Raw genomic sequence first — 14,195 nt, forward strand, 5'->3', positions numbered from 1 at the left:
CTGCTGTGTAAATTCAAAGGCAGATGCCAATATTTTGGAGAAAGATACTGCCTCCATCTTCAGGGATAAGGAATAAGCAAGAACTGCACAAGCAGTGGAAGGAATCTATTATTGTAACTATTAATAAGAAAAACTGTAAAACTGTCTGTAGTAAAAACAAAGAAAATCACCATTCCCAATCACATACAAAATTTGGTCAAACATTCTTCCAACTAGGAAAACTATATATGTAGACAAATTACAGGGCATCATCAATGTGGATTTCAATATACTTCATAAACAACTGATCAGATATTCTGTATTTGTCAGATACTGTAGAAAAGATGCGAGTAAAATGTGACAGTATATAAGCTATTTATAGACTTCCAGAAAGTCTATGATTCAATTAGGACGAAAGCATTATGCTACATTCTCACTGAATACAACACATCATTGAAACTAGTCAGAATATTTAAAATGTGTCTGAATGAATCCTACAGTAAAATATTTATTTATAAACATTCATATGATGTATTTTATACATAGAACAGAACAGACTTAAGCAAGGAGATGCAATAGGGGAGATGAGGGAAAAATGTGTATAAAATTTCTGTTTGAAAGCCTGAAGGGAAGAGAGTACTCATAAGACCTAGGCATTTATGGGAGGACAATATTAAAAATGGATCTTATGAAAATGTGGTTGGAGGGTGTGGACTGAACTCACCTGGCTCTAGAGAGGGACCAATGGCAAGTTCTTGTTAACACAGTTTTGAGCCTTTAGGTTTCATAAAAGGAAGGAATTTGATGAACTGAATGTATTATCAGTTTCTTAAAAAGAACTCTGCTCCATTTAGTCAGTCAGTTAGTCAGCTATTATACCTGCTTTGCCACTATCTGGTGGTATCTGGCCTCTACCATATCCATGAAAAGTACCAACATCACTGCTAGGAGACTGCTGTGCATGTAGCGGTTGATGCGGCTGTTGCACTTGCTTCTTCTCGTGTTGCAACGGGCCGACATCAACCCCGCCAACTTCCATCACTTGGGGTGGTTGTTTCCCCTTCTTTTTCTGTTTTGATGACCCAGGTTCTCCTCCACCAGTCTGGAGTTGCTGCATATGTGGTGGCCCTGCTTGTGCACCTCCACCAGCTTCGAGTTGCTGCATATGCGATGGCCCCACTTGTGCATCTCCACCGGCTTTCTGGGGCTTCTCAGGCTGGCCTCCAGTTGCCTGCTCTTCCTTCTGTCCCCCAGATTTCTTTCCTAAATTAATATATAAGGGTCTTAAATCCTTGGATAATTTTTGTCAAACCGCTTACACTGAAGTGGCATATTGTAACATATCAAATTGCCATTTTTCAGTAACAGTTCATAAACAGAGGTATTACCAGATTCCCAAAGAACAGAACTCAAGATACAAAAAGTAAACACTTTGACATATCAGGGGAAGTTTACAACTCTGCATAGGTTGACAATACTGATGACTAATCAGGCTCAAAATCTAATTTACTATAATACTAAGTTAACAAAAAAAAAATTATCATCTGCTGCCATTACTGATAAATTAATGTCTGAAAACAAGTTACCAGTCTGTAGTTATTTTGATAACAAATTTTGTGAAAATGCATCCAACTGGAGATGAATTACATCACACATACAGACAAACTGAAGTTAAATACATGCTGAGCAATTATTTTGTGAATGTACAAAAGCACAGGAATATCCACATGCAAAACACAAAAGAAGACAATGATGCACCAACATCATATATTAATTTTTTTAACAATTATTTGAACAACAAAGGAAATGCACGCGTGCGTGTGTTTGTACAAAATGCATAATGAGAAGGTTGTCAGTCTGTCCATGTACTTCACCAACAAAACTACTGCACAGATTTGTAAGATCTGAAATTAAAATACTTGTACACAATGGAAATAGAAGGCAGACAAATATAATTGATGTGAGGTCATTCAGAGGCGCAGATTGTGACACTGACCATTATGTGGTAGTGGCAAGTGAGGGAGAGGCTTTCAGTAAGTAGACAAATTACACAAAACTTTGTCACAGAAAGATTTTATTTGAAAAAATTAAATGAGGAAGAGGTAAAGGAACAATATCAAAACAAAGTTTGAATAGATTTCAAATTTTAGAGACAGATAAAGATAATGAAAGTGTGGATATCAACAAGGTGTGGGAAAATGTCATAAACTGTATCAAAATTTCAACCAAAGAGAAACTAGGATACAACGGGAGAAAGCAAAATAAACCATGGTTTGATGGTGAATGTTCAAAATTAACATATCGAAGAAAGCAAACAAAATTTCAATGGTTTCAGGACCCAAACAAAATGAATATGGATAATCCATGTAACGTGAGACATGAACTAGTAAAACCTTTGGAATAAGAAAAGGGGATATCTTAAAGGCAAAATTATTGAGCTTGAAACAAATAGTAAGGACAAAAACATCAGAGATTTGTACAGAGGCATAAATATTTAAGAAAGGATATAAACCTCACACTAATTTGGTAAAGGATAATAATGGCAATTTACTTGCAGGTCCAATCAAAACTTTGAATAGTTGTAAAAATTTCTTCAACCAGCTCTTAAATGTTCATGGGACTGATGATGTTAGACACATTAAAATACATACAGCTGAACTGTTAGTGCCAGAACCTAGTTTAGATGAAGATGAATTAGTCATTGGAAAGTTGAAAAGTTATAATCACCAGTAAATTTAATTAAAACAGGTGGCAAAAAGTTACATATGGAAATCCATACACTTATTCAGTTAATTTGGGATAAGGGAGAGATGCCACAACAATGGAAGGAATCCATAATTATTCCTATTCATAAGAAGGGAGACAACCTTGAGTGTGGTAATTACCAAAGAATTACTCTACTATCAACCTCATACAAAATTCTATCAAACATTCTTCAGGCAAGATTAACTCCATATGTGAATGAAATTATTGGGGATCATCATTGTGGGTTCAGACAAAATGGATTAACAACTGATCAGATCTTCTGCATCCGTCAGATACTAGAGAAAAAATGGGAGTACATCAATTGTTTATATAACTAAAAAAAGCCTACAAATCTGTTAAGAGAGATCCTCATGGACTTTGGTATACCAAAGCTAGTGAGACTAATAAAAATGTGCTTTAATGACAACTGTAGCAAAATTTGTATAGGTAAACATTTATCTGACTCATTTTCCATCAAGAACAGTCTGAAACAAGGAGATGCTTTTTCTATTTGCTCTTCAACTTTTCATTATAAAATGCCATCAGGAAGGTCCAAGATAGGCAGCAGGGTTTGCAATTTAATGGGACACATCAGCCATTGACATATGCTGATGATTATAATTTATTGGGTGAAGATATAAATACAATAAAGAGTAACACAGAAGTTTTACTAGAAGCTATTAGAAAGGTGAAGCTAGAAGTAAATTCAGAAAAAATTGACAGTGGAACCACGGTTCCGGAGAATCTGATGTAAATACGTCTATACGGAAAGGAAGTTTATATATTAGCTTTATTCTAAATATTTCCTTTATACATGCTTTACAATTGAGCAAAGTTTGATTAAGACATTGCTTATTTAACTTGAATTAGTTACACTTAAGATGGGTCTGTGGTAGCTGAACTTGACCAACTCCCCCCTTTGGGGGGGTTGGTCAAGTATTTAAACCCCAACCAACCCCCCCCCCCCCCCCTTAGGGGGGGTTGCAAAAAACACTTGACCAACCTAGGTAACAACAATGCTGAGTAAACAGATGATGTTTCCTGGGTAACAACAATGGCTAGTAAACAGATGACGTTTCCTAGGTAATCATTGTTGTCGATTTGTTAATATCGATCTTAAACATTTTTGTTACACTTTTTGCCGAATGACCCGTATAAACGTATTTACGTCAAAAACTAAGTACGTGTTAGAATCCCGTCAGCAGACAGGTGGGTAAAATAATATTAGGGTGGCTAATAAATCCCTTGAAAGCATGACAACGTTCAAATATTTGGGAACAGCTCCAGAAATGCTTAGCACTTCTCAGTTCAAAATATTTTGTCTTCCAGTCTGATTTCTAAGAACCTAAAGATTAAAATACAGAAAACAATAATTTTGCCTGTTGTTTTGTGTGGGTGCAAAACTTGGTCTCTCACTCTCAGGGAGGAACACAGACTGCAGATGTTTGAGAATGGCCCAGGAGAGATGAGGATGGGGCATGGAAAAAACTGCATATGACGAGCTTAAAAATGTGTACTTCTCCCCCAATATTGTCTCATTCTAAGAAAACACTGATTAAACATGATGAAAGATTCTCAGGCTACAAGGTGCATCAGATGGCTGAACAGTGAACAAACCACATCTTCTCCCAACCATTCAAGGACAGAGATTGTTCTTGAAATGGCAGAAGATATGGTTTGTTCACCATTCAGCCACCTGATGCAGCTTGTAGTCCAAGAGTCTTTCATCAACTTCAGTTGCCGTAAAATCTTCATTTCATACACTGATTAAGTATGTTTGAGAAAAGTGTGATGAGAAGAAATTAACCTACAAATATGTTTATAACAAGTTTTTTCCGTTCTCCTGGTACAGAAGACCTTCATAATTCGTAATTTTCACCACTTATCATTGAGATCAAATCAAGAAGGATAAGATGGACAGGGCATATAGTAAAAACAGAGAGACCTAAGCACAGGTGGAAATGTTAAAGTGAACCTTACATAAATAATATGGGAGGTGGACATAGCTGAACTGAATCAGGGAAGGGTTCAACAGAAAAATTAACTTTCTAAATCTATAAAAGAAAGGTGATTTCTTAACCGGCTCAGAAACTATAGCCCCATCATAAAAAAATATTAGTCCAATATAACCACTATTTTACTTTAAACTCAAGGAAAAGAGATTCTGTCAGTTTTTTCATCGTACACACAGTTGGTGACATAAAACATACATCTCATTAAAATCTACAACTTTTATTTAGAACATTTTGCAAAATGGTGAATATTTGACAAAATACAACAAAAATATTGCTCTTTGCAGAGTTTAACTGTGGTCAGATTATCTTTGTAACAGCATATTTGTATCAGCAATAAATGAATATAAACAGAATAAAGTATATGGAAAACATGTTTACTCAATTGGGGTATGCTTGTCCACTATCATTCTGCTCAAATAATCAGTAATATTACTGAACTCATCAACTGGATTCCTAAGTGTTGTCAAACATTTAAATAACTACTTTTGAACAAAATGAGTAAATTCCAAGACAGAAAATCATTTCTGTATTTCACACTTGTGATGGATCAACCATAAAATCACATTTCTTACCTTTCTTCTTCCCCATTCTTAGTGAATCAAATTACCTGAAACATAAAAAGTGAAAATTACAAACAACTAGAAAAGTAATTACATCTTCATTAATCAACATTATTATTCTTCAATTTTGATACCCATATCATTTATTCATTAGGTCAAGTTAATTCTATATACTTTAACATCAGCAATGCTTTTGACCTTATTCCATATGTCTTACTTAATGGTTATACAATTTTATTTCATAGTTCCTTAACCAAGAGATACTGAATGCCCATTATTCTGGAGCCCTATTGTCACCTTATAGTGTACTACAAGGATGTTTTGAGGGCATAGCTTTCTGTTATTAATGATTTATGGAATGCAGTTAATTTTTTAATTACCTTATTTCTGTTGAAGACATTAAAATTTTCCCTACTAAAGTCTCATGCTTGTTCTCGACTTCAATCTAATATAAACTCTGTAAGTGGTTGGTGCACTGCCAATTTGGTTTTTGAGTACAAACTTTGTGAATCCTATCCTGGTCATGCAAATGTGCAGTGACCTCTCTGAAATACAAACTCCACTTTACCTAATCTAACAAATCAGAAGCCAGCATAAATCCAGGTTCAAACTCCAGATCTGAAATGGATCAGATGTTGATTCCAAATCACATGCTCCTTCAGGCGCTGGTAACAATGCCAAGTAAAAGCCCTCTTAACCAAAATTAACCATATTTTTACATCTTCATACTGGTGTATTGTATGTACTGACTACAGCCTAATAATTCTGATCATAAAACAAACTGTCTGCATTATTCACAAGAAATGTTTAATCTACAATATGTTAAGACATCCTAAGGGGCTATTTTTCCATCGTGTTTACTAAAACAGAATCATAAATGAAACATGTCACTGAAGACCTTCAACATTTGTAAACTGTTAATTATATTAGAATAAAGTTAGTTAAGATATTCTGTAATGCATAGTTAACCCTTAAAATAAAATTTGGCATAATCAATGATGCAAATAAAATTAAAATTACAACAGACTACAATAAGAACTGACACAATCATAAATTCAACCATATTCTTCTTCAATCCATTCATATACGTACAGATAACCTTAATCATTATTTTCTTTCCTTTGTTATTTTACTTACATACAAACACATTATTACATTCCTTAGATCCATAAGTTAGACACATGACAATAGGATGTGGAATCTACTGTGAAAATTTCTGATTTGTCGTCATCATACAATTTGTAGCCAAACAATTACATCATCAAACAGTGTCATGTTATTTGTTTACTTGGCATTGTTGTGTTGGTATACCAACACCAACAAGGTAAAAAGCTGTCCCACTATATGCCATGTTGGCGCTTGGGGGGGAGTGGAAGTATAGCTCCTACTCATTCTTGACCTCAGCACTAGATGGGGGCGAGTGGTCAGCATCACGCCCCGGCCGGCTTTACCCCCTGGAAAGGACCCCGGTACCCATTGGATAGGAGGCTGGGTGGGGCCCAGAGCTGGTCTGGATGCAGGGGCTAGAGGAAAAATCCTCTGACCCCGTCGGGGATCGAACCCCGGTCGCCCAGTCCGTAGCCAGTCACTATACTCACTGAGCTACGCAGGCTCCTAAAGTAGAGCTGTCCCGCTATACCCCATGTAGGAGCTTGGGGGGAGTGGAGGTATAGCTCCTACTCCTACTCAAGGTAAAGTGATACTAATAATACTACTCATTCAAGGCATACTGCTCATTCGATATATTATGATTACGAAAACTGGCATCTCTGTATTTAAAACACTTGAGTAAGACACTAAACTAACACCCCCGAAGGGGGGGGGGGGGTTTTGGTCAAGTGTTTTAACCCCCCATTCAGGGGGTTAGTTTAGTTTCTTACTCAAGATTTTAAAACGCAACCCCCCCCCCCCCCCCCAAAAGTTACACTTTTTTGCTGAATGACCTTGATAGACGAAAGGAGCGTTTTGCTCTAGTAAGTAATAAAAAATTGACAGTGGACAGATGATATAACAATTTACACATTGTTGGTATGGATCTTACACATCTTCCTAATGCTTTTTTGCCAAATGACCCTTCCGTATAGACGTACTTGCGTCAAAATACAATATTTATAAACAAGTGCAGTTCAAAATATTATAAACTTTTCACATAGAATAAATAAAGATTTCATATAAAGTAATAAACTGTTTCAAATAAATCCACATATACATAGCATGATATTATTGGGTTATCATAAGTGTGGGTTCCATCGTAATAGATCTACAACTAATCAAATGTTCAACATTTGTCAGATACCAGATAAAAAGTGAAAAGTGGGAGTACAATGGGACAGTACATCAACTATTTATAGGCTTCAAGAAAGCCTTTGACTCAGTTAAAATAGAAGCTCTTTACAGCATTTTGCTTGACTTTGGTATACCTAAGTTAATAAGGCTAATTAAAACATATTTCAATGAAACCTTTGGCAAAATAAAATTCTGGGAATGCTTGCTATCATTATGTCCATAATCTTTAAATCAAGAAAGATGAAGTGGGCAGGACATGTGGCACACATGGGGGAGGGTAGGGGTGTTCACAAGGTAATGGTTGGGAGGTGTGAAGGGAGGAGACCACTGGGAAGATGATGGACCTTGGCGAGACACGAATCAATGGAGCAAGCTGGATGCAGCTAGCTCAGGATAGAGTCCAGTGGCAGGCTTCTGTGAACAAAGTGCTGAACCTTTCGGTCCCATACAGAAAGTGGGCTATTCTTTAACAGGCCGAGTATACAATCGACTTTTCCGAGAATATCCTGCACCATAGAGTGGGCGAGTGGGGAAATAAATTGAATGTAAGTACCTTTTTAATGTTACTTTAAACTGTGACCCTTTATTCATAAAACTCGAGAGACTAGATGGTAGACTGCAGAAAGTTTTGATGCCAGTATAGCGCGCACTTTTTTGTTTCTTTTGTTGTCTTTCTTACCTACTCCTTCCACGTTTCCTATTGACCGAAATTGGTTCCACAGATTGTATAATGTCGGCAAACTTAAAAACAAAGTATGTTAAAACTAAAAAGACACTAATAGGACGTTATTAATTACAACTTACAAAACTTCTTCGTACAAACCTACTTACAAAATTGTTCAACGTCACACACTCACTGCAGGGATGTATACAACTGTAGATATTTCACGGAAACATGTATGGACTACATCACAGAACATAAATATCCAGCAAACATTGATGGACTACATTAAAGACTGTTAACATCCACGCTTGTGTTTATTCTTTGCTCCACTATAACCCAGGACTTTCGTATTTCTCGACACAAGGCTACAAACTGTGGTTGCAAGTAACCTCGAAAATTGTAAGCTTATTGATAGGCATAGATTGGGGATATTAAAATTAAACAAAGAGAGGGGGGGCAGTAATAATTTGGCTCACATTAGGGACCATTGGCAAGTTCATATGAACCCTCCACTTCCATAAAATGTAACCTCTTGACAGACTGCTCTATGAAATGTTTCTCATGGATGTTTGTAAAGCTGTCCCACTATACGCCATGCATTTTACTGGTTTACATCTTACGAAGTAAATGGAAAACTATATATATATTGTGTGAATTCACAGATTCAGCACTAAGATTTGAATGAGTATATACTAAAAATTATGATATTAACTGACAAATTTGTACATTCTCTCTTCCAGTAAAGTACTTAAGTAAATTCCTCCCAAAACATTTTGCCAACAGATAAAGCTAGCAACATTCTTATAAAATTATAGGAGATAGGATTTGAAGGAGACTGGATTTTGTTGGCCCAGGACAGGGTCCGGTGGAGGTTTTTGGTTAATTCGGTGATGAACCTTCGGGTTCGGTAAGCCATCTAGTTATGTATAAAAGATTAAAAGAAATTGATACCAATGGATTGTGTTTATTTTGTTTGCATAAAAAGTTTATTTTCCACATTTTTTATACAAACACACACATAACTGTGACTTTATTTTAATTTATGCACCTTTGACATTCTAAATTAATGGAATTATATCAATCTGGCATATAACAAAAAACAAGAGAAACACTTTCTTCAACATAAACAGTTGATGTTCAAATGTGATACAGATCTGAAACTAAAATCAAAACATCACAGTGAAAAAAGCTTGAAAAGAATTTGAATACACATACAATTTCAAACTGATTTTCACAATAAGGACATGTAGGACAGTAATGCACTTAAAAATTTCTGAACATTGGTGTTATGTGGTTAGCATTCCTGCTTCATCTTTGGTTCAATTCTTAGACCAGAGTCTGGCTATCCTGAAGTCTATTCATGGGCTCTCTCAGTCTCTCCATGCAAATGCTAAGATGTCTTAAAATAGCAGTGACTACTTCCTCCAAATCTTCATAAATTGGTTTGTCACAGGGTCACCAACTTATTTTCATTACTTGGAATTCATACCTCCTTGATTATCCTATTGCCTGGATACAAGAACGACATTCAAAATGGCGTTTCTTGTTGATGGGTTGCAATGTCGCAAGCCCTCTGGCGGCCGAACGGAGAACTATGGCACTACAATGTACAAAGACGCCATTTTGAAACGCCGGGCTTATATCCAGGTAGTAGGATAACCGAAGAGGTATGACGGCCAAATATAGAAAATGAGTTGGTCACTCTGCTCAACACAAGGTGTACCAACATAATTTCAGGTAAATGTGGCATTGCTTCCCTCTGGTGGCCAAGTTTAAAACGTCAGAGAGTGTTAGTGTCTGATCGGCGCCCTCTGAAGGCCGAACTCAAAACTATGCCAAATAACAGGAAAAAAATACGATGTTCGAAGACGCCATTTTGAAATATCGAGCTTGTATCCAGGTAATAGGATAGTCGAGGAGGTATGACGACCAAGTAAGGAGAATATGTTGGTTACCTGTATTATACCAGTAACACCAACATAATGTCAGTTACATATTGCCTCCCTGAGGTGGCTAAATGCGGAACTAGATTTGCGACATAAAATTACGTGGATGATGTGCTATCTAATAGCTAGGAGTTGCTTGGCTGGTATTTAGTATGCGACAAGCAGTCCTCTTTGATGACAGTGGGTACTGAGACTTAAATGAACTTTATCATAAATAGCCTGGAATGTTTTCAGGCAAATTCAACAAAACATTGTCAACACAAAGAATAAGAACCATCTTGGAAAAATTGTCAGCCTTTCATATTTTCAGAGGTGCTCACAATGTTGGCATCAACATCTTCAACACTGCCACCCAGCCTATTTTAGAAAAATGCAGACATTTGAAGTGGCTTTAAATAAATACATAATTAAAAACATTTTTTTTCCATTGATGAACTTCTACAGTTTAACAAGGACTTATAATCCTTTCAGGTGTTACTGTACTTACATAGTCTCATACAACCATGGCCACCAGACCAGTGGAATAGCCAAGTGCAGAGTATAATATGCCAACTCCTGTGAAACCATCATCTAGTGTTATGTTACTTATTATGGTTTTGTAAAGCACTCACCTTCAGGATGTTTTAAAACCTTATTTATTTTGATCATATTATATGAATTAATTCCCCTTTTACCACTGACCTCAAGAGTTTCAAACATGTTTGGCACTGGTGTCATTTATAGTGTTAACAGTTTGTTTGTTTGTTTGCTTATTTTTAAAGACTCAGGAGACTTCAGCACAGATGGGAAAATAATACTACAAATGGATGTTAACAAAAAGAGTATGATGGTGTGGATTGGATTTAATCAGTGATGTACTATAGGAGGAGGTTATTTCTTGACCAGATAAGTTAACTTATAAACTACTCCCTTCTCTTCTTTAAAGCTGTCTACCCACAACATTTCACAACTTGAAATGCAACTACTGAATTACTGCATAAACAGCAAATCGTCTTTTGACATTTTTATTTGAGACACACTGAAAATATAAGGATCAAAAGTGCACACACAAAATGGATTTATATAAGTTTTAAATAAGACGAGAGAATGGTGTGATTAATTGAGGAATCCTATGGGAAGAGCAGAAGTAAGGGACTGTGTCAGCAGCATTTGCAGAAGCTTCTCAAGAAATAAGAGTAAAAGCTGTCCCACTATATGCCATGTAGGTGCTTGGAAGGAGTGGAGGTATAGCTCCTACTCATTCTTGACCACGGCACTAGATGGGGGTAAGTGGTCAGCATCACGCCCCGGCCGTGATTTACCCCTGGTAAAGGACCCCGGTACCCATTGGATAGGAAGCTGGGTGGGCCCCAGAGCCAGTCTGGACGCAGAGGCTAGAGGAAAATCCTCTGCCCTGGTTGGGGATCAAACCCCGGTCAACCAGAGGACGTGCAATAAAGACTCACAAGTGCTCCTTCCTCAAGAATCACACATCTATCTTTCTCTCTCTTGCAGCTGGTGTGACTAATACAAATATTTCAATGCCAAACTGTCAATGTCTTAGGAAAAGATTCTTTATGATAAAAGCAGCAGATTTGATTTAGAACTTGGAATGTAAAAAATTTATCTTCATTCAGCCTGCATTTCAACTGATGACCAAGATACATAATAAAAATATTTAAAAACCTAGGAAAACAGACCTGTACAGGTAGCCCTCAATTTGCGCTGATTCAGAATAACACCGATTTTGAAACCAGCAAGTCAAAAAGTGAAAAAAATATATTTTACTATTATTTATAACGTTTTAGAATGTATCTCGCACCGATTCTTATACTAAATCGTAATTCTTACATTGCTGATTTGGAATAAAAATTATAAATAGAATCATGTTTGCAATTACATATGTTTCGTTAACGCGAATTTGCTCCAATGAGAGCGATGAATCGGTAAAAGCTGTTTGTGAAATGCAAACTATTGCATATGCGAATTTGCTCTTATGCAATTTCATTCCTGGCGCTTTAAACTTTCAAAGGACTAATTTAATCTCTGTGGAGGTACCAGGGTTATTTTTACTACGCGATTTTCTATAGATCGGCGTCTTACGTGAATGCAACTATCGCATAACAGCAAAGATGACTACACATCAATTACATGAAATAATCACAGTCAATCGCGGGGGCCAACGAATCGCCGATTGTAAGTGTATGAAACATATTTGTTAAATTCCCTTTATTTTATTTACGTTATTTCAGAGCCTTAAATGTAATGCCATTATATTACTCGTCAATGTTTGGGTGTTGAGAACGCATGTCATTGATTTACATTATAAAAGAGTTTCAGTTTACGCCGGTTCGTCCAGGAACGCATCCCTGGCATAAATCGAGGGCTACCTGTATTCACTCTCATATCAGTACAAGAGCAGAAAGCAGAAAAAAGCATTAGAAGAACATCAAGGGAAATTCAAACTTTTTGTCACAGAAAAACTGAAACCCAAATTTGCTATACCATCTCTGTTTGTTAGTAATAAGAAGCACAGATTAACTGTTTGGTCATCATTTTAGTTGCTCATTTCCATACCTCCAAGATGAAATTAGAAAACTAAGAGACACTTGTAGGATTTGAGGTTTTCACAGCAGTGAGTCTGAAGATTGCTGTCTTCTGGTGTTGCGCCGTGTAGTCTGGTAGATGTCCCTCTCCACCGAACTGATGTCCGGTGTTTCACTGGACAGACTCCCTGAGGCCCTCAAAAGGGCTTGTTTCTTGGGCCTCTCTCCCCTTCATACACCCAGACATGCCCACACACTCCTATTGGTCCCTACCCATGCCTGGTTTGACACTTGCTCCCATTGGTTAGGATCAGGCTACTCCATTTACTGTCTGATCCCTATACACCTAGCCCTTTCCACTCAAATGGCTTACCCGCAGCCATGTCCGGAAGCTGCAAGTGTTGCAATCCAAGTGTCTTTGCATTGCTACTAACGCGCCTTGGTACTTTAGTAACGGGCAAATACATGAGGATTTGGGGATCCCATTCTTTGCCGACCACATCAGAGCACTGACTGAGAGATTTGACTCGAAGTTAGCTGGTGTGGGGAACCCCTTAGTCTGGCAACTCGGGAGGCACTCGTGCCGAACGAGGGCTGTCAGAGGTCACCCAAGGGGGGCTGATGTTCAGCAGGCCAGCCGAGGCTGTCCCCAAAAAGACGGCCAAGTCGGCGCAACGAGTGGTCAGACCGCTCGGCTACCCTGACGGAGGTTTTACGTGCTTTTCCTCAGCTGTAAGGCGAATGCCAGGGTATAATTTAATAGGGGCACAGCCCCCCCCCCCCCCCCCCCCCCCCGGATCATGGAGGCCATCAGCTGAAGTGATCTCCCCCAGAAGCCGCAGAGGCCTTCAGCCGAAATGACCCTTCTCTCTCTGGGTTCAAACCCCAGAGACTCAACCAACCAAATTCTTTGGACAAGTTGCCTGACGGGATAACCCCCCATCAGCAGCAACAGATCCCAGTTTGAATGGTCGAGGCTCCCGCCACGACGGAACACTGTTAGCGATAGCAACATTTCTGTTTTTAGTTTAAGACCGTGTACCATTTCCAGCAATGCGTCTCGTGCGCAGGATTCTGCCCTTAGTTAGCTTTTTTGGTTGGTTTCAATTGGCTTATTCATAGCCCTCATGATGGAGGCAGCATGACCTCTGAAACGTTGGTGGGCATCTACCAGACTACAAGGTGCAACAACCCAGAGGACAGCACTCTTAAGAGACACTTCTTCATTCTTCCAGAATATCAGCTAATGGGGAAACTAAACTAGGACATTTTAATTTAATTCCTAAGAGTTCTTGGAAATGCGAAAATTCAAATTCCTTGACAAAACTGTCAAGTTATCATGTTTATACATACAACTCAGCCATGAGCTATCAATGTGCTTTGGGCACAGGCATGACTGCACACACAATAAAAATGTTTGACTGTTAGTGTAACAAAATTTCTGTGACTAAAAGTTGTTATACCAATCAAAGATC

At 37.8% G+C, this 14,195-nt stretch overlaps 1 protein-coding gene across 7 annotated transcripts in view; it reads right to left on the reverse strand.

The window, feature by feature from the left end:
- Positions 1-8,537, reverse strand: part of LOC110837289 (protein argonaute-2-like) — a 45,787-nt gene extending 37,250 nt beyond the window's left edge. For 3 of the 7 annotated variants that reach the window (XM_087346656.1, XM_087346651.1, XM_022079233.2), the window contains exons 1-3: positions 8,417-8,537; positions 5,312-5,346; positions 859-1,242 (exon numbers count right to left, since the gene is read on the reverse strand). In XM_087346656.1, coding sequence (XP_087202782.1) covers positions 859-1,242; positions 5,312-5,327 — 400 coding nt within the window. In that variant the 5' untranslated portion in view covers positions 5,328-5,346; positions 8,417-8,537. Of the gene's footprint in view, positions 1-858; positions 1,243-5,311; positions 5,347-5,679; positions 5,699-5,867; positions 5,891-6,436; positions 6,456-8,408 lie in introns of those variants that run through there. The other 4 variants (XM_087346652.1, XM_087346655.1, XM_087346653.1 and 1 more) reach the window with 4 other exon arrangements.
- Positions 8,538-14,195: the final 5,658 nt, after the last annotated feature.

Source organism: Zootermopsis nevadensis, unplaced genomic scaffold, assembly GCF_977971745.1.
Source record: "Zootermopsis nevadensis isolate Lab colony 2312 unplaced genomic scaffold, Znev_1.0 Znev_ptg000010l, whole genome shotgun sequence".
NCBI lineage: Eukaryota > Metazoa > Arthropoda > Insecta > Blattodea > Termopsidae > Zootermopsis > Zootermopsis nevadensis.